Here is a 15,553-nt window from a genome sequence, read left to right as displayed (position 1 = left end):
ATTTTCCAGAAAAAAGCAGTTGGCCGTTTCTGTGGAGTGTTTCGCTCTGAAGCCAAACTGCATGGAGTGTAATGTGAAGGGGCTGTTGTTGAGGTGGGCAATCAGTTGTTCTGCTACACACTTTTCAACAACCTTTGACACCACAGGTAGTATACTAATGGGCCTGTAGTTACTCACGTCAGCAGGGTCGCCTGATTTAAAGATGGCCGTTATTATGGCCGACTTCCATACCCTTGGAAACACACCGAGACCAATAGATGTGTTGGTGACCTTAGTAATGGGGCCAATGAGTGACTCTTTGTTGTTCTTAAGAAAGGTAGAGTCCATCCCAAACACATCTTTGGCTTTAGAGTTCTTTAGTGAGCTAATCACCTTGTTCACCTTTGACTCAGAAACCTCCCTTATGATGAAGACAGGTTGAGTGTCATTCACTAGCACTGAGCCCAAGAAACAAGTGGAGGGGTTCTGTGTCAGTACCCTGACAGAGTCAATAAAGTAGGAATTGAAGGCTATTGCTATTTCGACTGCATCCTGTGTTAGATTGTTATTCACCATGATTTCTAGTCTAGTTGGAGAACTAAGCGGGATAGGAGAATGAGGTTATGGTTAGGAAAAAGGGTTAGGCTTTGCTAAAATGCTACAAGGAAGTAACAGGTGCAACAAGGGCAGCAGGTAACCTAGCAGTTAAGAGTGTTGGGCTAGTAACCAAAAGGTCGATGGTTCGAATCCCTGACCTGACTAGGTGAAAAATCTATCGATGTGCACTTGAGCAAGGCACGTAACCCTAATTACTCATGTAAATCACTCTGGATAAGTGCATCTGCTAAATGACTCAAATGTAAGTAGCCAAGAGCCAATACCAGAGGCGGCGGGGGTTCCCTGGGCGTTTCTTACCGAGTCTTGTTGTGGACGCGGGTCGCAGTCAAACCCTTCTCACCTGTGAATGATAAAGTGGGCGGATCATAGTTTCGATATGTCCACCCTATTTCAGCCACGCCCGGCGCAGAGACAACAGAAAGGGAGATAATTGAGAAGGGAAGCATCTGCAGTACGGTTTTTGGAGTTTGGTGTCGCGTGGAAGGAGTTGCCTTTGCATACACGGAAACCGATAGAGCAACCGAATTCACTCCGCAGTGCCGACAACCGAGCAGAAGGTACGTTTTTATTTTGTATCAAGGTTACCTATCTGTCTATCCCTCTGTAATCCTCGTGGAATGAGATCTACTTGGAATATGTTAGTGCTTACTTCGAAGTCTGTTGCGGGAAGCTTTACTAGCGACGACAGACAAGTAGGTCATTTTTATTAGTATTAGTTCTGCATTCATATGCGCCTCGTCGTTTTTATTGCGAATGTAGATCGAAAGGTGATGCGTCAAGCAGCAACCGTACTACTCGACGTCAAGGTATCCTTTTAAATATCCGTCGTCACTGCTTCCGGTGTGAACGTGGTCGCTGGTAGTAAAGAAGGAACACTAGGACAGATTGACAACTACATTGATAGTTGATGGGCCTTTATTGGTACTCTCTCTAGTCATTTCACATTAGTCTTGTCAAGCTTGCACGGTGACACAGTTTGAGTAAAGCTAACCTGTGTGGCAGAATCTGCAAGGCTACCTGTACAAACTATGATTACTTCCCCATGTCATGACAAGTAATTAACAAGGACAACACCCAGTCAGTGTTGCATCCTATGCTCTGCTGCCCAAACTTGTATCTTCCAAACCACAGCCATCAACCCTGTAGTAGTGCACTTTTTACGTTGACACATTTACTGTTTTGCGGAAGCTACTCTGAAAACAGTTTACTAAGCTACCAATAGTTTCACACTGAAAGACGGCGAGCTACACTAAAGCTACCCGAAATTCACTCTAACTACAATTCGTAGTCTTGACATTTTTTTGGGGGGGGGGGGGGGGGGGGGTTAAATATATTTTTGCCTAAGTGAGAATTAGACAGGTCTGAAGTTGGAAAATATACATTTGCCTAATAAACGCATATTTCAATTACTATTGGACTAAATTGAGTTCAATTCTCTCCAACACTGCCAATTTCTATTATGTTAGCTTGTCTTGGTTTGAGGTTGGAATTTGAGACCATGGGTTGGTGGGAGCACAAAATGTATGCAGGCCCTGTTATGGATCTGCCCTAAGGATACAAAATTTGCACACTCACATTCAAATGGTTTTGCCACCTGACATACTGGGTCTCTGTTTTGAGTTTTGTTTTGAGCCAAGCCTGTATTCAGTTCAGGCCACTTGGCTGTCTGAGCTATGTAGCAGAATGCAATATTTCTGGTAGGAATCTAGTCCTTCCTTGAGGACTAGACCATACACACCTTAAAATAGATTTATATGATGAGTACATGCATATCTGTTATGCAATCACATCAACAATCTTGCTTAGTTACTTCCCCAACCCACTTTTTCCCTAGATACTAAAGTTGTTAATGCAGGTACTAGGAGTGTCTGGCATTAACTAGATTAGAAGAGACAGCCAGGTCTCAGACTGCACGTAACATAGTAAATGTAAATCTGTGGCACTCAAATTAGTATGATATGTTATAGTTGTGTATGACGGAAGGTTACTTAAGGCAAAAAAATAAAGTAGGGTGGTTGGGCGGACGTGCGTATAAAGCGAATGTCTAGCAACCCAACGGTTGTGTTCATATCTCATCATGGACAGCTTCAGCGTTTTAAGCAACTTTCCGACTACTCTGCAACTACTTGGCATGTTGGCTAACCTTAACCCCAGCTGACGTTAGCCACCTAGCTAATGTTGCTGACGACAAATTGGAATTCGTAACATAACATATGAAATGGATACATACTAGAGGTCGACCGATTATGATTTTCCGATACCGATTATTGGAGGACCAAAAAAAGCCGATACCGATTAATCGGACTATTTCAAATCACATCAAATTTATTTATATAGCCCTTCGTACATCAGCTGATATCTCAAAGTGCTGTACAGAAACCCAGCCTAAAACCCCAAACAGCAAGCAATGAAGGTGTAGAAGCACGGTGGCTAGGAAAAACTCCCTAGAAAGGCCAAAACCTAGGAAGAAACCTAGAGAGGAACCAGGCTATGTGGGGTGGCCAGTCCTCTTCTGGCTGTGCCGGGTGGAGATTATAACAGAACATGGCCAAGATGTTCAAATGTTCATAAATGACCAGCATGGTCGAATAATAATAAGGCAGAACAGTTGAAACTGGAGCAGCAGCATGGCCAGGTGGACTGGGGACAGCCAGTCAGTTTATTTGTAATAATGACAATGACGACAACAACAACAATACTGAATGAACACTTATTTTAACTTAATATAATACATAAATAAAAATCAATTTAGCCTCAAATAAATAATGAAACATGTTAAATTTGGTTTAAATAATGCAAAACAAAGTGTTGGAGAAGTAAAAGTGCAATATGTGCCATGTAAAAAAGCTAACGTTTGACTTCCTTGCTCAGAACATGAGAACATATGAAAGTTGGTGGTTCCTTTTAACATGAGACTTTAATATTCCAAGGTAAGAGGTTGTAGGAAATATAGTATTTATAGGACTATTTATCTCTACCATTTGTATTTCATATACCTTTGACTATTGGATGTTCTTATAGGCACTATAGTATTGCCAGTGTAACAGTATAGCTTCTGTCCCTCTCCTCGCCCCTACCTGGGTTCGAACCAGGAACACAACGACAACAGCCACACTCGAAGCAGTGTTACCCATCGCTCCACAAAAGCCGCGGCCCTTGCAGAGCAAGGGGAAAAACTACTCAAAGTCTCAGAGCGAGTGATGTTTGAAACGCTGTTAGCGTGCACCCCGCTAACTAGCTAGCCATTTCACATAGGTTACACCAGCCATTAGGCTGATAGGCTTGAAGTCATAAACAGCGCTGTGCTTGCGAAGAGCTGCTGGCAAAACGCACGAAAGTGCTGTTTGAATGAATGCTTACGAGCCTGCTGCTGCCTACCATCGCTCAGTCAGGCTGCTCTATCAAATCATAGACTTAATTATAACATAATAACACACTGAAATACAAGCCTTTGGTCATTAATATGGTCGAATCGGGAAACGATAATTTCAAAAACAAAATGTTTTATTTCAGTGAAATACTTAACAGTTCGGTATTTTATCTAACAGGTGGCATCCCTAAGTCTAAATATTATTGTTACATTGCACAACCTTCAATGATATGTCGTAATTACATACAATTCTGGAAAATTAGTCCTCAATGAGCCAGGCTGCCCAAACTGTTGCATATACCCTGACTCTGCGTGCAATGAACGCAAGGGAAGTGACACAATTTCACCTGGTTAATATTGCCTGCTAACCTGGATTTCTTTTAGCTAAATATGCAGGTTTAAAAATATGTACTTCTGTGTATTAATTTTAAGAAAGGCATTGGTGTTTATGGTTAGGTACAGTTCAACGATTGTGCTTTTTTCGCAAATGTGCTTTTGTTAAATCATCTCCCAGCGTTGCATCGATTATATGCAACGCAGGACACTAGATAAACTAGTAATCATCAACCATGCGTAGTTAAAACTAGTGATTATGATAGATTTTTTTCTTATTTATTAGAAGTTTAATGCTAGCTAGCAACTTACGTGAATGCAGTAGAAGCCAAGGTAACAGGCAGTCTCCTTGTGGAGTGCAACGAGAGGCAGGTGGTTATAGCATTGGACTAGTTAACTGTCAAATCTGAATCTGTCGTTCTGCACCATAACGAGGCAGTTAACCCACCGTTCCTAGGCCGTCATTGAAAATAAGAATGTGTTCTTAACTGACTTGCCTAGTTAAATAACGGTATTAAAAAAAACAAATCTGCGCCCAAAAATACCGATTTTCGATTGTTATGAAAGCTTGAAATCGGCCATTCCAAATCATTTGAGATGTTACATATCATACTAATTGGAGTATCCCGAAATTACATTTTACTATGTTACATCTACCCAAGAGACAAGATTTTAAGTAGGGGTGCATTAGGCCTACCTGGAGTGCCAGATGGGTGGTGATTGTACAGTTGGGACCGTTCCAGTGTGCCATGCAATTAGGCCCAGATAGCATTTTGAAATCGTTCAAATACTGTTTAAAACAAGGTCTGAGGTCACCACTAGCCAATGTCCATCTCTGGACAGACCTGCCCTGCTGTCCTCAGCATCACGTTTCAACACCTCTACGCACTTGTCGTCTTGGCATCCATTCAATCCAGTCTTTAGCTTGGCTTCCCCCTGCCCTTTTAACAGACAGACACATGCCACCGCCATCTGCAGCAGCTTGAGCTGTAGGACTTTATTATGCTGTGTTAGTTTTGACACAATGACGGCATAACCTAGGTAAATGATACTGGTTGGTAGCAGAGTTGGATGAGTTGCCTTACAGGATTTATAGCAGCCGTCAGGCCACAAAGCATTGGCTACCGGGCCACCAAATCCCCCCCCCCCCCCCCACTGGTTTATAGGACTAGCTAGCATTTTCTTACCTTCTCCTTTCAAGTACTTTTTAAATCCAGATCCGGACCCAATGCACGGAAATCTAATGGGGCAACTGCAAGAAGAACCACGCTGGGGTCCCTCTGGTGAATGGATAAGGAGTTGTGTCTAAGGGGCAATTCCGCCACTTCAACCTCATTCATTAGCTTCAGCAACTTTTAAACTTTATATTTGTACCTTTTTCACATATGTAGACCTACACTGGTATTGTGCTGGAGACGATGGAAATTAGGTTGAAAAGTGGTGTAAGTGCCCTTTAATTGACACGTCATTTGAGTTGGCAGGCCAGTCATGAGTTGAAAGGTGACTAGGAAATCCTTGGCAGTCACAGCCCACTGTACGGGCTTACTCTCTGATCCTTTAACACTGTGTGACAATGGGTACCATCAATTGTAGATGTCATTAGTGTCCTTTTTAGACTGAAGTTAGGCAATAAGACCCTCAGGAAATGCATGTGTCAACACCATATCACGCAACTTCCTGTGGAAGTTAGCCCACAGTTAGCACTTTGTTGCTGAAAACCCACATTCGTGTGAAAGTGTCACATTCTCATGGTCGTCTTGTCTGCATTTCTTCATGTCTCCCATGAGAACCCATTCCTCCTATGTGTTTCAGATGGGGCTTACGTGCTTGAGATGATCCCAGATCTTTGTGCCAACTTGTCACTCAATGTCACGTTTGGTCTGAGTGACAAGGAGTTGGCGAGACGGCACAAACAGATCTTGGATCAGGCTAGCATGCGTGGGTCATTATGAGTGGGAACAGTTAGTCCTGATTTTAAGCTGTGTACTCACACTGGTTTACTCTGGTTTAGTAGTCCACTCCTGCTGGCACATGTAGTGGACAGCCAACAGCATGGACACAGGTGATCCTCCTCCTCCCCCTCTGTCTTTAATCAGAGCATCAGTCTGAGCCCATAATGAACTTAGACACCTGGATGTTATCGCTCTGTCCCTTGCTCTCATCCCTCTATCCCCCCGTTTCTCTTGGTCCCTGTTATTTCACACTTTCTCCCTGATGGGGGGGACGGGTTAGAGACGCACTGTTTAGTGTCACCACCTCAGGCACTGGCTGACATAATCAACATGTGGTGATGTTTTGCAGGGAAGTGGGAGAGAACCTTGCAATATGCTGATAGATCTGGACACAGCCTCATTAGCGATCAAACAGTATAAGGCAGCGTTTACACAGGCAGCCCAATTCTGATCTTTTCCCACTTATTGTTCTTTTGAAATGTCACCTAAGATCTTTTCACATCAGATCTAATTGGGCAAAAGACAAATTGGTGAGATCTGAATTATGCAGCCTAAGAGGTTTAGAATTATAATGGTGGACAAGGCAACCCTGTACAGATGTAATCCTGACGATATTGATCTGACCTGGAATGGAATGAATGTTACCATGGAGGAAAAACTGGTTACGACTGGGTGTTGTAGTCCGTACTTGTAGCCTGAGGCCCATGAGCATGCGCACACACCCTTGAAAGGGTCATGGCTAGAGACGCAAGCAGATGGAAATAGAAATTGACCTAGAATACCTGGGCCTGTTTTCATAAAGCGCCTCAGACTAGGAGTTCTGATCTAGGATCAGCCTTTTGGATCATAATGAAAAGATTTAGGACAGGTGGGACCTTATCCTAGATCAGCAATGGGGCTACTCTGAGACGCTTTATGAATTCAGGCCCTGTGATAGAAGGGTGAAGTATTAGGTTGTGGATCTGTCGTTGTCAATTTAACCTGAAGAGTGACTTTTCTCAGACATGGCATCTGTTCTTAAGGGTGTGGTCTGTGTGTGGATGAGTATAATGAAATGTCTGTCTAAACTTGCTCCAGACATTCCTCACTGGCTGTCCTGTATTCTGTTCCCCTTCAAACGAAGTCCTCATTTGTCTTCCTCTGATTAGTCCACCGCTATTTACTTGTCCTTAAGACAATGTTATGTAATAACGTGACAGCTGGGGTGCATTCATTATGGCACACCGTAGCAAAACATTTTAGCAACAAAAAAAACAAGCGTTTCTTATTAGACTAAGTTCAGGTACTCCCTTCATGTTTCATTCCATTTTCTTCTGTTTTTGTGATGAACATGATACTGGGAAAGCTATGTGGTGTTAAAGTACTCAACTGTCCGGTGTCCATTTTAAGACATTGTCAGCTTCATTGGGCATCAAGCAATAGTGGGAGTGTTCTGTTTTGGTTAAGGAAGAAATATGAGAATGTGACCCTGGTTGGAAGATGGGATGGTCAGGTAAACGAAAGGGGGGAGGTTAAAATGCACGTATGGCACAGTGGAGGGAGAGACAAGTGACCGTGTATGTAGGGAGCACCAGGTCAATGCCCAGAAGTTGTCTCTTGTAGAGGGCAGCAGGAGTGCGAAAGACCAGCTTGTAAAGGTCACAATAGAAAGTTCTCTCTCACTGTGTTTGTGGGAATCCAATGACGTGTGCATGCACAATTCCTGATTGTCACAACCTATTTAGTCTGATCCAGTTTATGCTTGGCAAAGTCAGTCCATAACGCCTCTTACGTCTCATGAGAAAATCTACTGAGCTTACAGAGGATCATCCTCGTAATACATCCTCATAGTACAACCTCTAGCTTGCAGCCGTGTGTGGGCGTGTGCCGGTGGGGGGGTGTGTGTGCGCCTCCTCTCGTACATGGCAGATAAGGCAAATATTCCAGAGAAGCACGTTTCATGTAACGCAGGTTTACTTCAGGCATAGCAATGCATTTTCAGCAAACGGGAATCGCATGTTGTGTATATGACCTGAACCTTAATGGGTTGGGTGAATTATACGCTTAAACATTTCACTCAAACTTTGTCTTGAAGTTATTAGATCCAAGGAACTCTACCTTTAGTCATTTTGCAATGGCCCGAACTGCACCTGCATACTGTTGAGTGCCCCTCACTTTAAAGTAAGGCATTTCGACCAAAATAGTTTTGCTGGGCCGTAAACATCTTAGTTAGCTCTGCATTTTTCTCTGGACTCCCTATCCATCCTACAGAAGCAAATAAATTATTGTACAGGGAGAAGCTGAACTCTATAGGGCTGGCCATGAGTTCAGGACAAACTCCTAGATCAAACCATGATCGTCTCTTTTTCACCGCGTGTTTCCATGACTCGTCTTTTTCCTCTACTCTACAGCCACTGTTCTGGCTCACGTTCCTTTTCTCCAGCCTACCTCCTGGTGTGGTCTTACTGTTATTGTCTTCGTCCTACAGCCGCCATGTCGGAAGCGGACAAGTTCCTCTACAGAGATGGTGGGAAGGTCGCCAACCCCCTAGACCAGGCCGACTGGGCCACCAAGAAGCTCGTATGGATCCCTTCGGAGACGCTGGGGTTCGTGGCCGGCTCCGTCAAGGAAGAGAAGGGAGAGGAGTGTGTGGTGGAGCTAGCCGACACAGGCAAGAAGGTGACTGTGAACAAGGACGATATCCAGAAGATGAACCCTCCCAAGTTCAGTAAGGTGGAGGACATGGCCGAGCTCACGTGTTTGAACGAGGCCTCGGTGCTGCACAACCTCAAGGACCGCTACTACTCTGGCCTCATCTACGTGAGTTGTTTTGCATGCTTAATATGCACAGATTTACATAAATACGCATGTGTACATGCGTTTAAAATAACACATGTATGCAGTAAAACTCTTGTCTAGAGAAATGTACATTTCTGATAAATACACAGCCCTCTGGACAACGAGTGATTTTGTAACAGCATATTATTCACGTTCGTCTTTTGCCATATTGTGAGACATTCGGGTCAGAATCTTGGTACAGATGGTTACTATTGCCTGTGTGCTGAGTCCCTTGTATCTTTCAGACGTACTCTGGCCTCTTCTGTGTGGTGATAAACCCCTACAAGTACCTGCCCATCTACTCAGAGAACATCATAGACATGTACAGGGGGAAGAAGAGACACGAGATGCCTCCTCACATCTACGCCATCACAGACACCGCTTACAGGAGTATGATGCAGGGTGAGAGAATGTGATGACACACACCTGTGCCCCCCCCCCCCCCCCACACACACACTCTCATGTATTTTCTGTCTTGTATTTCAGATCGTGAAGATCAGTCCATCCTCTGCACGTAAGCTTTGTCTCTGCTCTCTTCCCCGTGTTTTATTTGTGCGTGTTGTCTAGCTCGTCTTCAATCAGCAACTCCTGTAATCTCGCCCCCCCCTCATTTCTATTTCATTTTTCTCCCTTTTTCTCTCTTTCCTACAGAGGAGAATCAGGAGCTGGGAAGACTGAGAACACCAAGAAAGTGATCCAGTATCTGGCACACGTTGCCTCTTCCTTTAAGTCGAAGAAAGACCAGGTCAGTACCAACCTCCTCACTCCCCTTCTCCCTACACCTCCATTCTCTGTCCTCTGCAGTTGTCCTCTTCTGCTGCTCATGTTCTCACCCCCCCCCCCCCCCCCCCTGTACTTATTCTCTGAGTCAGGGTAGTTCCGTCTTCCTAACATTGCTGTTTCAGGCCCGGACCTGCCTGCCTCGCCTCCCTGCAGTCACCAGGGCCCGTATTCAGGGAGTGCTGATCTAGGACCAGTTTTTGCATTTTAGCTCTCTATATGAGAGAAATTACATGGACGGGGTGACCTGCTCCTCGATCAGAACTGTCTTTATAAGTAGGGGCCCATTTGCTGCCTGGGGGATTTGTATTCAACAATCCATTGACATGGAGTCATTAGTCCCTTCCAGTTGGGTGACGGTTTGTTTTTGAACTGTATGGCAAGTATATGTGTTAAACTCTTGCTCTCTTTCTCTCTCCACCCATCGTTCCCATCTCTAGGGTGCAGCGTTAGCACATGTGAGTTAATGGCCATCTCTCCCGCTCGCCAGCGCGGTTTCCCTTCATGTACATGCATGTTCTACTAACTGCAGTCTGTCTGCAAGCTGTGTGCTGGTGTAATGTACAGGTGAAATGATGTATTTGAGGCGTGGTGAAGGATCCTCGTTATGTTGTAAGCCTAACTAACACCTTTAGAGATTTAGGCCTGAAGGAGTACTGCATGGTATTTCAAATGACTGCATAGTAAAGCAGATCAAGTAACAATGCTTCGGACTGTTAACACAGGTTGCCCAATTCTGATCTGCATTTTTTTTCCCTTCTCACTAATTGTTCAAAAGACCAATCTGATCAGAAAAATATCTGAGATGTGTTGGGTCAGATCAGAATTGTCCGCTGTGTAAACGCAGCCCTAGAATCAAATTTTAAGCTGAGTGTAGCCATCAGTAAAGTGCTTATGAGTCAGGCCACTAGTAGTAAAGGGCTGACCCAATATCATGTTTGTCTGGCCTTTATCCACGTCATCTGGTTGGTCTTAGAACAGGGGGTCATCAACAAAAGTTGATTTTATGTTTTGGGTCTTACACACCTGTGTGCTGTCTTGATCTCAGCGACGGTCTTGAATTCTCTCGCATCATTTTTAAGGGCTTATCTTTTGTTTTCGTCTTGTGGACAGGAGTGTGTGCTGCTTGTACTTGGGCAACCGGTCTGGTGTCACAATGTAGAACATTTAACATGAATGTGGGGGTTTATTAGGAAATTATAGCTTCCCTGGGGTCATACTTTCTTGGGTTGGATCATAATGGTAGCATATCCTGCTGTTTACTGCTTACAGCCATGCACACCTGCTAATTTACATAGGTCTATGATGAACACTGATATAAGGCAATATACACTCGGTGGCCAGTTTTTGGTACACCACCCTGTTCATGAAAATGGCTTGCTCCTACAGACATTGAGTCACCAGGCCGTTTCTTGCTTTAGGAAGCAGGCAGACTGGCATCGAGGCATTCATTTACTTTTTGATTGAATGTTAGACTGGGTAAAACAAGTGACTTGAGTGTGGTATGATTGTCAGTGCCAAGTGCCCCGGTTTCAGTATCTCAAACATCTGGGCTTTTCACTCAGGGTTTACAGAAAATGGCGCGACGAACTAAAAATATCCAGATAGCGGCTGTCCTGTGGGTGAAAACAGCTTGTTAATGAGAGGTCGAAGGTGAATGGCAAGAATAGTGCAAGCTAACATTAGGGCCACAAACGGGCAAATGATGGCGCAGAATGGCATTTCAGAATGCACAACTCTATCCTTGTCGTGGGTGGGCTATTGCAGCAGACGACCACACAGTTCCACTCCCATCAGTGGCATGCAATCACGTGGGACAACATTGCCTGGTCCAATGAATCCCGATTTCCTGTTGCGTCATGCTGATGGCAGAATCCGGATTTGGCGCGGGAAGCGTGAGCCGATGGCCCCATCCTGCCTGGTGTCAACAGTACAGGCTGGCGGTAGAATGGTGTGGGGAAGGTTTTCTTAGCACACGTTAGGTGCCTTGATAGTAATTGAGCAACATTTGAACATCACACCTTGTAGAATCCATGCCCCGAAGAATTCAGGATGTTCCGGAGGCAAAGGGGTCCAACCTGGTACTAGATGGGTGTACCTAATGAACTGGCTACTAGTGTACGCATGTGCATAACATGGCTGCAGTTCCACGACTAACACATGGAGTCAATCGGGTGCTCCCAATGCTTCTCGCAAAGATTAAATGCAATGCTTGCAGCAATGAATTAAGTAGTTGCAGAATCTTACTGCATGAATGCTCATGTTGAGTCGTCCTGCCTTCCGTCTGCCATAATGATAACATTTGCTATGTGTGTGAGTATATTTAAGTGAATATACTGCATGTATATGATTTGTCACCAGGGGGAGCTAGAGAAACAACTTCTGCAGGCTAACCCCATCCTAGAGGCCTTTGGAAATGGCAAGACTGTCAAGAATGACAACTCCTCCAGATTCGTAAGCACTTTTAAAAACATTTTTTTTAATGTCTTCGCAATTGTGTTGTTAACGACAAGAGACCAGTATTGACTGTAACTAGATCCAGTGACACCACCTTGTTTTCTCTCCCTCTTAGGGGAAGTTCATCCGGATCAACTTTGACGTCAATGGATACATTGTGGGAGCCAACATTGAAACTTGTATCCTTTCAATCAATGCATCTTCATAGTACTAGAAGTGTGTGTGTGTGTATGTATATGCCTTCAAGCTAGAATAATTAGTTGAAAAAGCTGAGGGATGGGGCCTGGATAAATAAACACACTCAAATTCATGGCCAGAGCGATGGATGCAAGGACTGCCCATCCAGGATGGCAACGTTTTAAGTTTTAGTCTCAGAACCCAAAATATAAGCTAGGTTGACTCCAATGTTTGTAAACAAACGTAAATGTTAAACACTGTATGGCTAAGCTCATGAGGCATTTTAAGTTATTCAAGTATCAATGGGTACATATAATTTGTTTTTATACGTCCAAAAGTTGATGTAGCAACTAAGGATTGTCGCTTTTAACATAAAAATATTTCATAACTTATTGGTTGTCTATGGTGGTTTATTTGTCTTGACGAACCATGTTGCCAGATCTGCTGGAGAAGTCCAGAGCCATCCGGCAGGCTAAGGATGAAAGGGCCTTCCATGTCTTCTATTACATGCTCACGGGAGCTGGGGACAAAATGCGCTGTGAGTGAGCAACAAACTCATCTTTAGCCTATGTCTTTTTTTTTGTGGGGGGGGGGGGGGGGGGGGGTGCAGGGCAATTTTTACATTGGTCCTTTTTTTTAGCAGAAACTCATATCCAAAGTGACTTAGAGGAACAATTTGGGGTTAAGTTCCTTGCTCAAGGACACATTGAACCAACGACCTTTCGGTTACTGGGCCAACGCTCTTAAACGCTAGGCTACATGCCAGCCATTATTATAATGATGGTTAGACTGTAAAGTCTTTATTTGAAATAGAATTATATCCAGTAACACTTTACTTAAAGCCTGCAGGTATAATGCTTTAACTTGTAATAACTAAAGCATTTATAAGCCTTAGTATAAGACATAAATGTGTTCTGTCTCTCTAACCAGCTGAGCTGTGTCTGGAGGACTACAACAAATACCGCTTCCTGACCCACGGGAACGTGACCATCCCTGGTCAGCAGGACCGTGACCTGTTTGTAGAGACCATGGACGCCTTCAACATCATGAGCATCCCAGAGGATGAGCGGATAGGTACGCTAACTCACGCCTGATTCTTGGCCTGTAATATTAAAGTGTTTAAGTAGCTGTTTACAGATCAATGCAATGTATGTAAATAACTGGTAAATTGTGATTTTTAATTGGTCTTGTTCTCCATCAGGTCTTCTGAAGACTGTGTCTGCCGTTCTCCAGCTGGGGAACATGAGCTTCAAGAAGGAGCGCAACTCTGACCAGGCCTCCATGCCTGACGACACAGGTACTTTACATCTGTTTCACTAATCATTTCTGGTGTTCCCCCAGGACTGGTACTAGGTTAATTAAAAACAAAAAAAAATTGTCCACTAACTCGCCTGTTTCTACTAATCAAGAGCTCTCTGATAAAATTGAATCAGGTTTTAGTGCTGGGTTAGAACAAGTGTGTACCCTTTACTCCACAACTTGGGTTCTTAGACTGTCTCCTGCAACCCTCCTTCGTGGCTTCTACAATCACTTACCTAATCCATTCATCCAGCACCACCCACTCACCCACCCCTTTCTCTCTCCCTCAGCGGCCCAGAAAGTGTGCCACCTGCTGGGCATGAATGTGACCGACTTCACCCGGGCCATCCTGTCTCCCAGGATCAAGGTGGGCAGGGACTATGTTCAGAAGGCCCAGACCCAGGAGCAGGCTGAGTTTGCGGTGGAGGCCCTGGCCAAGGCCTCCTACGAGAGAATGTTCCGCTGGCTGGTGATGAGGATCAACAAGGCCCTGGACAAAACCAAGAGACAGGGAGCCTCCTTCATCGGCATCCTGGACATCGCTGGCTTTGAGATCTTTGAGGTGAGCCGAAGGTCGTGGGAAAGGGGTTTGTTGGTCATTGAAAAGAAAACAATGGCTTGGTGTGAGTGGTCAATTAATTTTCAATGTATCTTCGTTAAACTTTTCATTTCTGAGTTCCCACCAAAAAGGTCTGTCTAATGAACGTGTACCTTCTGTCTTTTCCCCTCTTTCTCCTGTAGCTGAACTCGTTTGAGCAGCTGTGCATCAACTACACCAACGAGAAGCTTCAGCAGCTGTTCAACCACACCATGTTCGTCCTGGAGCAGGAAGAGTACCAGAGGGAGGGCATCGAGTGGAGTTTCATCGACTTCGGCCTGGACCTGCAGCCCTGCATCGACCTCATCGAGAAGCATGTTAGTATATTGCCACGACCTCTTCCCAAATGGACCTGAGGCTTATGTGATTTGTTCTGTTCCAAATTACACATGTTGTCTTTGGACCACATAAACAGCAATCCATCCTTTGGTTTCGTTTACCTGGCTCCTGTCACCAAATGCAAACTTGAGCATTTTCCCCCAAAACCAATGCAAGTCAATATCCCCTAAAGGTGGCCTTTTTTTTATTTATTATTTTTTTTATTTTTTTTGTATATATATATATTTTTTTAAATGTCCTGCACAACCCAACATGCACTGAATTAGTGTCTCCTCTGTTCCTAGGCCAGTCCTCCTGGTGTGCTGGCTCTGCTGGATGAAGAGTGCTGGTTCCCCAAGGCCACGGACAAGAGCTTTGTGGAGAAGGTGGTTCAAGAGCAGGGCAACAACCCCAAGTTTCAGAAGCCCAAGAAACTCAAGGACTCTGCCGACTTCTGCATCATCCACTACGCTGGAAAAGTCAGTTTACCATTCGTGGCGAATCTTATCTATCAATCACTAATTGGGTGGCAGAATTTGGTACCTTATGAAAGTTTTCAGCGATCCTACAACTGGGATTTCTGAAAAACCAGGGAATTTTGCCAGAATTGATCTTTAACCTGAGCAAATTGGTAAAACAACAACTTCTTGACAGGTCAGCCATGTGATCACACACAAAATGGTTCCTCTCCCCCCCCCCCAGGTGGACTACAAGGCAGATGAGTGGCTGATGAAGAACATGGACCCCCTGAATGACAACGTGGCCTCGCTGCTCAACCAGTCCACTGACAAGTTTGTGTCGGAGCTCTGGAGAGATGGCAAGTCTCGAGATACCGAGAGCTGAGGGGAGGACGGC

At 44.5% G+C, this 15,553-nt stretch overlaps 1 protein-coding gene across 2 annotated transcripts in view; it reads left to right on the top strand.

Annotated features, from left to right (window-relative positions):
* Positions 1-1,003: 1,003 nt before the first annotated feature.
* Positions 1,004-15,553, top strand: part of LOC109865816 (myosin-9) — a 28,025-nt gene continuing 13,475 nt past the window's right edge. Inside the window, exons 1-15 of one of the 2 annotated variants that reach the window (XM_020454275.2) lie at positions 1,004-1,154; positions 8,720-9,051; positions 9,315-9,471; positions 9,556-9,583; positions 9,721-9,814; positions 10,290-10,307; positions 12,211-12,303; positions 12,422-12,485; positions 12,923-13,021; positions 13,414-13,557; positions 13,685-13,780; positions 14,073-14,344; positions 14,524-14,697; positions 15,004-15,177; positions 15,401-15,515. In XM_020454275.2, coding sequence (XP_020309864.1) covers positions 8,725-9,051; positions 9,315-9,471; positions 9,556-9,583; positions 9,721-9,814; positions 10,290-10,307; positions 12,211-12,303; positions 12,422-12,485; positions 12,923-13,021; positions 13,414-13,557; positions 13,685-13,780; positions 14,073-14,344; positions 14,524-14,697; positions 15,004-15,177; positions 15,401-15,515 — 1,855 coding nt within the window. In that variant the 5' untranslated portion in view covers positions 1,004-1,154; positions 8,720-8,724. The remainder of the gene's footprint in view (positions 1,155-8,719; positions 9,052-9,314; positions 9,472-9,555; positions 9,584-9,720; positions 9,815-10,289; positions 10,308-12,210; positions 12,304-12,421; positions 12,486-12,922; positions 13,022-13,413; positions 13,558-13,684; positions 13,781-14,072; positions 14,345-14,523; positions 14,698-15,003; positions 15,178-15,400; positions 15,516-15,553) is intronic. The other variant, XM_020454276.2, reaches the window with a different exon arrangement.

The sequence above is a fragment of the Oncorhynchus kisutch genome, linkage group LG20 (genome assembly GCF_002021735.2).
Source record: "Oncorhynchus kisutch isolate 150728-3 linkage group LG20, Okis_V2, whole genome shotgun sequence".
NCBI classification, from domain to species: domain Eukaryota; kingdom Metazoa; phylum Chordata; class Actinopteri; order Salmoniformes; family Salmonidae; genus Oncorhynchus; species Oncorhynchus kisutch.
Note: the sequence above shows the minus strand (reverse complement) of the source record. Positions and strands in the feature narration are given on the sequence as shown.